Here is a 13069-nt window from a genome sequence, read left to right as displayed (position 1 = left end):
CCCCCCCACTGCTGGTATCACTGCCTGGGCACCATTCTTCCCTTGAGGGCTAAAAAGGCTAAGAGAGAAGGGATTGCTCAGCCTGGAGAAAAGAAGGTTAAGTGAGGTCTTACCAATATTCATAAGTACCTGAAGGGAGGGTGTAAAGAAGAGAGGGGTGGGCTCTCCCCAGTCACTGGTGCTCAGTGACAGGGCAAGAGGCAACGGACACGAATTAAAAAAAGTTCTGTCTGAATGTAAGAGAACACTGTCTTGTATGAGACTGGTTCTCTGGAACAAGCTGCCCTCAGAAGAATCTGGGGAAGGTCTATCCTTGGATATACTCAAAACCTGGCTGGACATAGCTCTGAATAACCAGCTCTAGGTGATTCTGCTTAAGCAGGAAGCTTGGACTAGACAATCTTGAGAGGCCTCTTCCAACCTCAGCTACTCTGTGGTGCTGTGACTCCATCTGTGGCACCCTCCTGTGACTGCCTTACTGATTGTTAGTGATGAGAAGGTGAGCATAGCTGAGGAAGGGCAGGCAGATTCTAACATATGTGTCAGTTTTAATCTTGAATAAAGGGTTTATATGAGATACAACTTGACCATAAAGACTGACAAGAGAATATTGTGACAGATCTCCAAAATGCTGAGTACTCTTTATGAATCCTGCTGCCTAAGGCATTTCTCACCCTGTTGTAAGGAACTGTTTTTCCCTTTCCAATGTATTCCTGAAAAAGAGAAATGTGGAAAGACAAGACTATTCACCTGTTCAGTTTGGGTTTCTTGGCAATATGCCCTTCAGGAAGTGGAGGCCTATGGTTTGGCAACAAACCTGAAACAGAAAAAGATGTGAGAATATTTTGCAGTGTCTCTTTGCTTCTATTGCATTCAGAAGTCACATTACACCTCATAAGCCAGGCAACCCAGGTCACTGCTGGGACAGCATAACAAAAACTCAAGTACAGTAGAAAGGGCATTTTATCTTCAGTCACTGCTGAACCTGCACCTCAGCCAGAGAAGCTGGGAAGTTGTGCTGGGTATAGGGAGGAAATACACACCAAAGACATTGTCACTTGGGCTCATCGCAGAGGCTTTTACAGAGGACACAGGGTACTGGTGACCAAACAGATTTCATCTCCAGGATGGAAAACCTGACTATTAAAATTCTCACTTCATTTAACTTGGATGCAAATCAAGTACCAGGCATAAAGATCAGCACAATACTCTTGACTTTGTCAACCTGAGTCCCACTCCCAGGGAAAAGTAACTAAGTCATCACATGGCAGATGGCGAGTTGCATATTACTAATGGGGTAGGTCAAGCTTGGGTAAATCAAGTAATTTCAGAAGCAGGTGTTTAATCATTAGTTACTGGAGACTGAGCCACTTTCTAGATCTTTCTGCAATGGTCATCTCATCCACAGGTATAAATGTCTGCTGTCAAGGCAGGAGTGTCACGGCACAGAGGAAGCAGAACAGTAATCTCAGTTCCATCACCCTGTCCCAGCACTTAGAACATAAGGAGTTTGGTGGGTGACTGGACAATGACATCTCACTGAGCTATACCAACTGGGCAGAAGACCTCTCTCATGGAGTTCAGTAGATGCCCTACAGTCAACGGTTATCTCTGGCAGAGCTACTAACCTGCACGGTGAGCCATCTGCACACAGACAGCAACCTTCTTGTGCTCCTCCAAGCAGAGGCCTGTGACCCTTCGTGGCAGCATCCCCCCATCTGAACGAATAAACTGACTCAGGAGCAAGACATCCTGAAGGAGAGAGAAGGACAAAAGCATCAGTGCCCCAACCACCTTCACTGCTGTGACTGCAGGTGTTGTGCTGAGCCTTGTGGTGTGTACAGAACTCAAAACAATGTAAAACCAAAAAATTATTCCTCTCTACGCATTTTGTCTGCAGCTTGACAACACGTGGCTTTTGTTCGCTGTCACTGCATGCCAGTTTAGCTTAGTAAGGTCACTCAGATGGTTTGAGTCTTCCTCTGACTTCACTATTATAAACACATTATGTCAGCTGCAATCCCTGCTCCTTCACTGTTGCACTACTTGCTCCAAAATTCTTGCTAAGATAATATGTCATAGGTACTCAGGCAGAGTTACACAAGACCTACAGATGCATATTGTTTACACAACTTGAAATGCCATCACAGCTGCTGTCCTAAAGTTCACAGATATGTTAGATCACCTCTGACCTCCTCCTTGTTCCCTCAGAGCAGGCCTGTTCTGTGCTATCTGCTACTCAAACTTTTATCTAGTTTCCCATGGTGGAGCTTCCCTCACGTCTCTTTGGAGGGGTGGAGAGCAGGGAAATGGTCCAAGATCTTGCATGAGGAAGCTTTGTGTAAGAAAACAATATGTGCTGATGAGTAAGGACTAATAGGATAAATTGCTGCACTCAGTCCTTCTACTTTGTGTGCATTAGTGAGGCTGTGACAGTCATGGTAGATGAAAGGAGCACTTGAAGCATGCTGAGGGCTTGTCTGTGATTCAAGAACCATTTAGACTACACTGCTGTTGACCTTTACAATTAAAAACTCTAAAAATGTAAAGCAGTCCTTTTAATAAAAACAAAATTAAAGGGATCTCTAGGATCAGATAGTATCACAGAGCTGGAATGACAAATTTTTAAACACAGCAGCAACAGCTGTTGCACGAGTGTCCCATTAACTGTACACAGTACAACAGCCCAGGATTCAGATCCATGCTCTCTGTTTCCACACACAACACCAGTGCAAAGATACCCCGCAGGACAATCTAAGCAGGCATTCTTGGCATCCTAACATCAGCATAAAATGGCCCAAAGGGCCTCCAGGGACTTTGCACTTGTTTTTTCCCCCTTCTGTGAACAGACTTGCTGCTGGTTGAGAGTTTAGTTCTCCATGGCTCTTTTAAGTATGTTCCTAGTTGAGGCAGCAGGATCATGCAGAGGCTGTCTGCAGCTGAAGGGACCTGCCAGCAAGCGTCTGGACAGAGCAAGTTCAAACGAGGCATGGCAGAACTTTGCACCCCCTGGCCAGGGCAACAGGCAAGAACAAAGAGTACTTGCTGCTTTTCATGTTGGGTGACCCTGACTGCCTGTTCACAGATTCACAGTCCTCCTATCCCACATCCTTGCTGTTTTACAAAGAGCTCTCTGGAGCATTCCTACCTTCATTTACTGCCCTTGCAAAAGCAAATAATCACGAGTGAATATAAAGTAAGTATTCAGAAATGTAGCTAACTAGGAATTATTCACCCACCCCCACTGCACAAGACCAGCTCAGCTGTCAAGGGGGCTGCTGGAATTTAGGGCGCCCCTCTGGTAATGATGTATTCTGTCAGATGCTGTCATAGAATCATACAATGGTTTGGATTGGAAAGGACCCTAAAGATCATTGAGTTAATCCCCTCCCTTGACCTGCTGGCCACTCTCTGTTTGATGCAGCTCAGGATAGGTTTCTCGACTGTGAGTGCACATTTCTGGGTCATGTCCAGCCTCTTCATTCACCAGCACCCTCAAGTCCTTCTCCCACCGGTTGCTCTCCATCTGTTTATCCCCAGGCTGTGTTGATACCATGGGCTGTGCTAACCCAGGTGCAGCACTTTGCACATGTTCTTGTTAAACTGCATGGAATTCCTACAAGCCCACTTCTTGAACTTGTCCAGTCTCCTCTGGAAGTCATCCTGCCCCTCAGGTGTGTCATCTGCAAACCTGACAAAGGTGCACTCAATCCCTCTGCTATGTCATTAATGAAGGTACTAAATAGAAACTGGTCCCCAGTAAGGACCCCTGACATACACCACTTGTCACTGGTGTCTACAGACTCTGAGCAGCTGATCACTACTCTCTGGATGTGACTATCCAACCAACTCCTTATGCATCTAACAGTAAAGCCATTGAGTCTATTCCTCTCCAATTTAGAAAGAAAGATGTTGTGGGGACCATGGCATCTGAAGCCCTTCCTTTGTTCACTGATGGAGTCACTTCATCAATGAAGCCCACTGGGTTCGTTAGGCAGGACCTGCCCTTGGTGAAGCCTTGTTGACTGTACCACATCTTCTCCATGTCATACGTGTACCTTAGCACAGCTTCTAGGGGAATGTTCTGTGATCTCCCTAGGCACAGAGGTGAGGCTGATAGGTCAGTAGTTCTCAGGTTCCTCCTTTCTACTCTTTTTAAAAATGGATTCCAGTCATCTGGAACAAAATGTTGGTTACAAGAGTTTTAGACAAAATGTTGAGAGTTTGTATTTGTTTGAGGTCTTTGTGGTTTGTTTTATATCTTCAGAGGCTTCTTCCAACCTCAGCTACTCTGTGGTGCTGTGACTCCATCTGTGGAATCCTTCTGTGACTGCCTTACTGACTGTTAGTAATGAGGAGATGAGCATACTTCCTCACCCCCATCCCCAATCAATACCATCCTCACATATCATCATGACACGCAGTTTCCCTCTTCCCATAATTGGCTTTCTTTCTGCATCCACTTGTCTACAGTGAGCACGTTCAGACTGATTTTCAGATATAGCTCCTTAGAAAACATGGCATGTCATCTAGGCCCACCAATATTTAGACACTGACTTCAATGTCTCATTGATACAAAATGACTTATCAGGCATCATACAGAACAATGCTGTATCCAAAGAAGGAGAAAAGCCCAGTCGAGCAACTAGCAGCAGGTTCCTGGGAGGCCATCGATGGTTAAAAGGGAAGCGGTGTCCCCCAACCCAGCTAAAAAATGGCCCTGCCAAGGAGAACAGTAACCAGGGCACCAGATGGTGCCAGCTGCACTGGTAGAAACTGGATGGAGACCAGCTAAACAGTCCAAGGGCACTGACTTTTGACTACTCCTGAAGTACACTGGATTGGATTCGGGAAACCAGAGCAAGATCCCCCTTTTTCCTCTTCTTTAGCTCTCTCGATCTTCAAATCGCCAACAGCTCAATTTGCTGTTTAGCATTTAGCACATAACACCTCCCTAAGTGAAAAAGGGCTGTTCAGCTCCGATTGCCTAGAAAGAGAAAAATTTGCAAGCCTTTGCACTAGCCTGGTGCATTATTCTGTGGAGAAGAGAGTTGATGGCAAGTTTGAAGTAGTTTCAGTCTTTGCAGCCATGAAAGGCTAAGCAGGCCACACACTCTTGTGAAGGGTGTGTGTGTGGTCCAAGTGATTTCTCATATTACCACCACACCTCATGGAGTCACAGGCTTGTTATCAAGTGTTTCCATGCAAAGGCGGGTGGTGCGAAGCAAATGGAGATAATTTTTTTTTCTCCCTGTGGGAAAAAAAAAATCAAGAAAATCTGTTCTCTGTTATCATCTCTGACCAACAGTGTCACCAACTGACCAACACCCTGGTGTGGCAGTCATTTCTTGATCGAAATCATTAGTCATGTCCCGGCTGCTACAGCTCCAAATTACAGTCACGCTGCTTGGCTTAAAATGCTGCACATGTGACCAAAGGTTTGTCCACTTCTGAAGATTCCCCACAGTTAACAGGCCAGGTGCCTCTCCCAGAGTATTCACACAGATGTATCTTACCACTGGGAGAAAGCAGACAGGTACAGCCAACTTCATGGGGCAGCTGTGGAGGGAAGTGAACAAGTACGTGAAGCAGTCAAATTAAAAAATATGTCTGGCAAGTTCTCACGGTGCCGTCATGTTCCATGAAATTCACATTTTGTGCTAGCAGACAGCCAAGCCTGCAACCGCAGATTTGCTTTAATCACTGGACAGCTCCCACGAGGCTGGACACAGATTCCCACCCCTGTAATCTGCAGCATTTGATGAAAACAACTTAGACTGAATTAATCTAGGGCTAATAGGCAAAGCTTGCAGTTCGGTTTCCCCTAACTGTTGCCAAAGCAAGATGACATATTTACTGCCTGCTCAAACTAATAATGTTTGAAGTGGATAAGGGGGGGAAACTTCTAAAAGGGCTACACAAACTTGCTAGATGAAGTACTATATACTGCACATTCTTGTGAATAGATGGTAACCAAAATGCAGAGGGCACCTGCATTTATAATGTCTGTAGACACTTTGAAAAGCAAGATCCTTGACTGACACAATTCATTAAAACTTTGATTTACTGCAAGAACAGTTCTATCTGTGCAGCCAAATTACTACTGGGCTGTATCAGACAAGTCTGCCAGTCATTATTTCCAGTTATACAAGAGTCTAGTTTTTTTCTTTCTCCCTTACTCCTGGGAGCTGTACACCATTCTTCACGCATTTTGTAACAGAATTGCCCGTTTCAATCCAGTTGCATCCATACAATGACCAAAATAATTTTTTTATCTCCAATGGATATGAATAAAAAATCAACCGAGATCTTAGTTTCACTGGACAGAGAGACACATGTAGACCACAAACTGTGAGAATTTATATCTTAAGCTCTGTTATCCTGAGACATAGCAGAGGATCAGGATTGAACTGGCAAAGACAACTGCAGCCCTCTACACCACAGCTGAGGTAGGTTGGAATCATGACCTGCTAGTGCTCACAATGCCTGTTCATTTGATTAATGATTTTGGAGACACTAGTCCCCCAGTTCTCTGACAGCCAGAGTAACTCATTATGCCACTACTTTAGACTGTGCTAGTTGCACATGACAAAAGGAAAGTCCTGTGAGGTCATATTACTCAACTCCCTCAGGGGCTAATTCAACACTTCCCTTTTCATAGTGCTTCATTCAGTCCAATTACAAGCATCCCAAGCAAAAAAGCTCATACTTTCCCTTCTGTGCTACCAACTGATCTCAGCTTATCAATCTCAAAGGAACCACCATTCCAATCTCTCACCAAACTCAGCATATAGGTTATGCTGTATGAACTAGGCTATATCTTTAACAGAAGTAGCTGCTCCCAATTTACAGACATTTAGGATAATTAACCATCAGTGAGAAAACTGTCCCACTGTTTAACTGCCCACAGAGTTAAATGCCTGCACTTTGGAACTTAAGCATCTCAGGATTCTGCTGCTCATCATGGCTACAGCAAAGAAAAAAATAGCAGAGGGTGCTTTAGTGTAGAAAAGGGAGATTTTTATTCACCTTAATGTTTAAAATCCTGAAAATCCGTGACTGGTACAAAGCATTCAAAAACATAAGGGATTTACACAACTGGAGAAGTGATTTACTCCAGAATTCAAACTTCTAGTTCTCATCGCCCCCACAGAGGGAAGTTTCTTAATATGCGTTAAGAATCTTCTACAGTTCCAAAATACCAGTTCACACTGCTCTCGTTAGCTTTTTGTTTAGAAGGAGTATTGGATATATCCACACTAAATGTACATGCATTCAAAATCTATGTGACAGCTGAGATGGACACATTTCTAGATTGTCTCTCAGCACCACAATTTCTTAGAAATTATCTTAGCAATGATTCTCAAGACTGGCTGCAGAACTTCTCTTCACATTTAGATTTCTCTTTCCTCTTTACTGAACAGCAGAAATCAGGATCTAAGAATCAAAATGAAGTGTGGAAGAAAACTCATAACTTAGTTCACTCTACAAACACATGAAAAATTCATGTTTCACAGTCTGTTGTGACCAATTCCTAATCCTGGAACTCAGAATCCACAGAATCACATTGTCTAAAACTTCTTTGGTTTTTGATGGATTACGTCTCCAGACACTCAATGGAGTCTTCTACTACACATGGCAGTAGGAACAGAGTCTATGTAAATATATATATAAATTTCCAAGATGTAATCCACTGCCATAACTTCTATTTCATCCCTGAACATAAGTTTATAGTTTCTCAAGGGTTGTTAATGTGTGACTCATGGAATGCTTTCTGTAAATCTCTAGAATTATCCAGTTTAATCATGCTGTTTATTTCCTGCATTTAAAAATCACATAAAATGATATGAACCTTAAAAAAGTATTTTCCAGAGTAAGTAACTAGTTGATTTTGATGACAACATAATTCAGCAACCATGAAAAAAAATTGCAAGGAAACTGCATTTGAACGTGTGCAACACAAAACAGACACGATCCGTCTTTGTAGTATTTTAGAAACCTTAAGGTTTATCATTTCACCTTATTATAATTTGCAGATTCATTGCATTTCCAGGTTTCACACCCTGTTGGAAAAACAGGCCAGAAAATACTGAACTCTCCCCTGCCTTATTTCACTATTTAACATTGCACCCAGCCTGAGTAAGCATCACTGACAGCATTGGAATCTAAATGCCTCCAATTCTGCAACACATACTTTGAAAGACACTAAACATATTTCATTTACATCTCACATCCATTGTTTCACCTGTCTGGAGTAATTGCAAGTATTTTGTCTGGTACTATTGCTGTACTCATATTCTTCATAATTCATGAGTCTTAATAAATCCTATCCAACAGGCTATTTGCTTTTACTCCTAGTTAACACCTTTTATTCGGAATTTGCAACATTTTATTTACCAATTGGTAATCATCAGCATCATTCTCCTTCCTATCTTATCTACTTAGTATTTCTACTTGCCATTTTCAAACCATTTGGTGATTCCCTAGGATTATTTTTTTCATGCTTTAAAAAAATCCTGTGAAGTAATATTTGTTACTTAACTCTTTCAAAATCTTGAGGCAACATGCAATCCAGGCCTGCTGGTCTGTACCTAAGAAAGTGCTCAAGTTACTGTATTTGTTTTTATCTTTTGTTTTACATTTGCAGATTGCTATCAATATACAAATATTAAATCATAATTTTTCCTTTGCATGTGTGCACTAGGACTACACACAAGCAGCTCCATCATTTTGCAACCAATGTGGCTTTCAGACCCCTTCTCCTCTCATTAACAGACCTTACCACAAACATTTTTCTCCAATGTATTTCTATCACCCTCTCTAATCCTGTTGACATCAGCTTATTCTGAGATTTCTGTTGCCTTATCTTAGTAACAGCATGTTCCTGTCTGGTTTTTCTCTTTTCTAATTCCAGTGCTGGGTTTTGAAAATGCAAAGGGGGAAGTTAGTCCTTTTGTAAACTCTGTGTTTGAATGATCTCTTGTAAAGCTACATTCTGTGTCTCCTATATCACATTTCTTATTCTGAAGTGTTCCTGACTGTTGTGCTTTTGTTTTAAAGCACTACAGGATTTCCTTCCCATAGTTTAGGTTTAGTTAGCTATCCCCTCATTAGTTAATAAACTTCTCATTAGCATTTCCTGCAAAATGCTTGAATAAAACCTGTTCTTTTTCTTGCAAGGTAAGTAAAAATGTATGCTCTCCTTCATCCTCATGAAGAATTTTAAAAGCTGTATGAAACAGTTATTAACTTAGGGGATAATGACAAATGAGAAACCATAGTGCTTGAAGTCATATAATTGACATGGTCAAGTCTTCTTGGAGACTTGGAGTCCAGTCTTCTCTGGAACTAGGCCTATATCCACTGACTAAATGCTACATTCCAGCTTGATTCTCTGGGAAGTGCAATGGTGAAAGGCAGCTGGGCACAGAAGAACTACATGGCCTTTTCAGATCAGATGGCCAAGTGAGTAATTCCAAATCTCCTGTTTGATACAAGCTCATCCTTTTTCCCAGGAACACCATCAGCTAAGGCAAACAATTACTGTGTAGGAGGCTCTTGCCATACCTAAGAGAAGCAGAGCTGGAGTTAAGTATCTTTATTAGACCCAAGAAAAGACAAGAGGGGCAGGTTGTGGGGTACATAGATCTGAGAGCAACACTTGTCTAGCAATAAGGATTGGGGGAACTTCTTCATTAAACTTACCACATAATCGTACTTATGTTTCAGGTTCCAGCGACAGATGGGACACTGGCCAGAGGGGTTTGGAGGAGGTGGTGCTTCAGCATCCTCTATAATTCTCCCTTCAATCTAGGAAACAATTCAGAGCACGTAATGATGATTAGGCACAGCTTACAACTCTACCTGCACCTGTGACTCAAGGAATACTTTTCATCAGGTCCACAGTAGGTTGACCAATTCTGTGCAGATATAAGTGGAACAGCATCTGCATCATTCAACTCACTTTTATATAGATACAACAAGCCCTTTGGTATGCTTATCCCACATACTATAGGGAGAAGGACAAATTCAAAGGGCATAGAAAACCCTTTGGCAAATTCTTGTGCTTGTTTTAAAATGTAGACTAGCTGACAGTCAGTATGAAGTTATCATATCCACCTGTATTTCATTTATTGCAGTACTCTTTTGAACCACCATGCCTTGAAAGTGTAGAGGCCCTTTAGCCAAAAGCTTTAAAATAACATTTTTTTCTGGGAACATGAGACTATCACAGAATAGCAGATGCATGTTATAGTTGAAAACATGCAGGGGCTTGCTGGATTATAAATCACCAGCAGGGAAAACTCTGAGCAAAATTTAAATGTAAGAAAGGATAGTTAGGAAATGTCTGTGTGGCTTGTAGATTTTATAATACCTATATTTTATCCAGTTTAATTCTCTGAACAATTCTTTTATGAGATTATAAAATTATCTTTTCTACATCACTATAAAGTGGTGACATCTAATACTCAAATCTTCTCACAAGTAAACATGCAAAGAGATGTACGAGGGGTGTGAAGGAAGAACTTGACAAATTTGTTTCCTAATTGTAGATGTGTTAGAAATACAAAGTCTTAGCTACATGTGCACTTGTCATTTGTTTTTTTAAGAGGACCTACTAATGGAAGCAAGAGCTATCTCAAATTGTACCCAAGTGAACAGAAGAGACAATAAAACTAAGCTTTTTTTTCTCCAAGATATTTTGGAGTTTCCTTTGGTCATATTAAAATTAAAAGCAGATTCTGAACAGCAACTGTCAGCCTCAAAGAGTGCAAGCACCAGAATTCAAAAAGAAAACCTGGGTGGGATGCAAGGTTAATTTTAAGAAAACATCAGGTTCTGTGCCTGAAAACCTGGGAAGAGAAAAGCATGACCTTTCCTGTAAGTGTGTATGGGAACCTGGCATCCAGCTGAACTCACAGAGCTATTTCGTACCCCAGATTTCTGCCTTTCTGATGAAAAAATGGAAACAGGTAAGTTACTAAGAGTTCAAGCCTCTCAGTACCTCAGTCAGAATTGTCAATTTTTAAGTAAGATTCCTCCCCCCACAAGTACATCAGCCAGTTTTACAAAAACAAATACTTGACTTATATGAATATAAGATGTAGGCTAGCATCTAATTTTCTATTTATCAGTAATTTTCAGGGAAGCTGGTGTATCTAGTCTTGATTCTTGCCAGTCTAGCTTCAGACTGTAATTCCATCTTGGAAATAAATAAAGATTCAGAATGCTATGTCAATATCAATTTTTCTTGATATAAATTTCAGTGTACAAGTTTTGGCAATTATTTCCCAGCTGCTGAGGACTTCTATACTGCTAATCCACTCAGTTGCTATTTTTCTGTTAAACAACTAAGAGGGAGTGTAGGGGGTTTACATTCTCAGTATGCTGGTGAAATCTGTATTTTTCTGGGATTTATTAATTGGTTCACATCAAACCCTTCTTTGAGTACTGATTAAAAATGAGGAAACATAAAGATGAGCAGGAAAAGATTGATTCAGGGAAGACTGATGTAGAATTGGCTAGATAAATGGAGTGACCAATGGATATATTGAGAAACATATCAGTCCTTTGGTTTGTAAATTTATACCATTTTTGACAACATTTTCCTCCAGGGGGACTGATGGATTGCAGACTCATGCTAGGATATTACACAAAAAATAACTGTAATTTCAGTAGTTCTAAAAAATGACAATTCTCTTGATAAAAGTATAACATATTAGATAGTGCTAACTAGGAAAAATTTCTAATTTTACTGCTATAGTATTTTCCTTTCTACCTTAAACTGTAGCTAAGAAGGTGCTCTTCTTTATCAGTTACTTCAGAACTTCTTTTCAGTTTTCCCTTAGTATTTAAGGGTCCTCCTTTGAAAACACCTGTTTCACTTGGATTTTTTTTTTTTACCATGTGTGTTATAAGATGGAAGCTTTGAAGTCAAAATGGCACACACTACCGTTAACAAACACAACACAGACCAAAGGCATGAGATGTGTGTGGCATGTAGGCGGCACAGACATGTCCTGCAAGGCCACATTGCACTGCCTGTGCAGCATGAACTGACAAAACCACTGGCAATCCTGCCTTGTGCCTGTCCACACCCAAGACAATGCCAAATGTCAGCAGTTTAGGAAACGAACCCGTCTGAAGAATGGCCTCCAGTGTTTTAGATCCTGAATGCCTCTGGTCAGGGATTCCAACTCTACCCGGGTGCAGCGAGGGGGTCTGGTGCTCATGAGTGGCTCTGACCGGAGGCACCTGGCACCAGCAACAAGGTGGTCAGCAACATCCAGCAACATCCTGGCCTTCAGCAGCCAAACCCTCCACTGCTCACCTACACTCACAACTCCTACCTTGCCTCTGCCTTCACACCCTGAGAGGTCTTTAAAGTAGAAAAGCATCCCCCTTTTTCCTTTACTTGTTGTGGGGTAGGGCACGAACACACACATGGCTGAAGGAGGGAGAAGCCGCGGCAAAGGCAGTTTCCAAGGAAAAGGGACTTACTGTGGTCGTGTTGCCTTCAGTCACCTCCACGACTGCAAAAATAAAAAGAGACGGGAAGCCAGAATGAGACTAATAAGCCTGAAAGAAATAGCATTTTGGGGTTCGGGGAAAGAGGGCGAATTACAGTGACCGCAACCATCTCTCCGAGACAGCGATGAGGAAACGGGGCGCGGGGCCGTGCGGAGCCCCCTCCAGACTCACCCTGGCGGAGGGCTCGGGCCGGCGGCGCGGCCCAGCGGCTCCCCAGGAGCCCGGAGAAGATCCGCCGCAGCCCCCCGCGCAGCAGGCTGGGCGCCGCCATCTTGCCGGGGGCGGTGCTGCCGTCACGCCGCTTCCGCCGGCGGGGGGCGGTGCTGCCGTCGCCATTTCGGGGCGCGTCCCCCCCCCGTTGTCTGAGGGGCAGCACGGGCGGAGGGAGGTGTCCTCTACCCTGCTCACCGTCTTCTCTGCGGGGTGGTTCTCCGCATTGTTTTCGTTTGTTTCTTTTAAGCTTACTGTGGTTGGTATTTGGCTTGGGTTTTTCTGGTTTTTTTGGGTTTTGTTGTTGTTGTGGATTGTTCGTTCGTTT

At 42.6% G+C, this 13069-nt stretch overlaps 1 protein-coding gene across 4 annotated transcripts in view; it reads right to left on the bottom strand.

Moving 5' to 3' along the window:
• The window catches only part of MRPS18A (mitochondrial ribosomal protein S18A), a 21492-nt gene extending 8672 nt beyond the window's left edge, over window positions 1–12820 (bottom strand). For all 4 annotated transcript variants that reach the window (XM_015621564.3, XM_015621565.3, XM_033512609.1 and 1 more), the window contains exons 1-5: window positions 12703–12820; window positions 12502–12533; window positions 9706–9810; window positions 1629–1752; window positions 751–817 (exon numbers count right to left, since the gene is read on the bottom strand). In XM_015621564.3, coding sequence (XP_015477050.1) covers window positions 751–817; window positions 1629–1752; window positions 9706–9810; window positions 12502–12533; window positions 12703–12802 — 428 coding nt within the window. In that variant the 5' untranslated portion in view covers window positions 12803–12820. The remainder of the gene's footprint in view (window positions 1–750; window positions 818–1628; window positions 1753–9705; window positions 9811–12501; window positions 12534–12702) is intronic.
• Between the last annotated feature and the right edge of the window lie 249 nt (window positions 12821–13069).

Source organism: Parus major, chromosome 3, assembly GCF_001522545.3.
Source record: "Parus major isolate Abel chromosome 3, Parus_major1.1, whole genome shotgun sequence".
In the NCBI taxonomy this organism is placed as follows: domain Eukaryota; kingdom Metazoa; phylum Chordata; class Aves; order Passeriformes; family Paridae; genus Parus; species Parus major.
The sequence above is the reverse complement of the archived record's forward strand: the minus strand, read 5'-3'. Positions and strand labels throughout refer to the sequence as shown.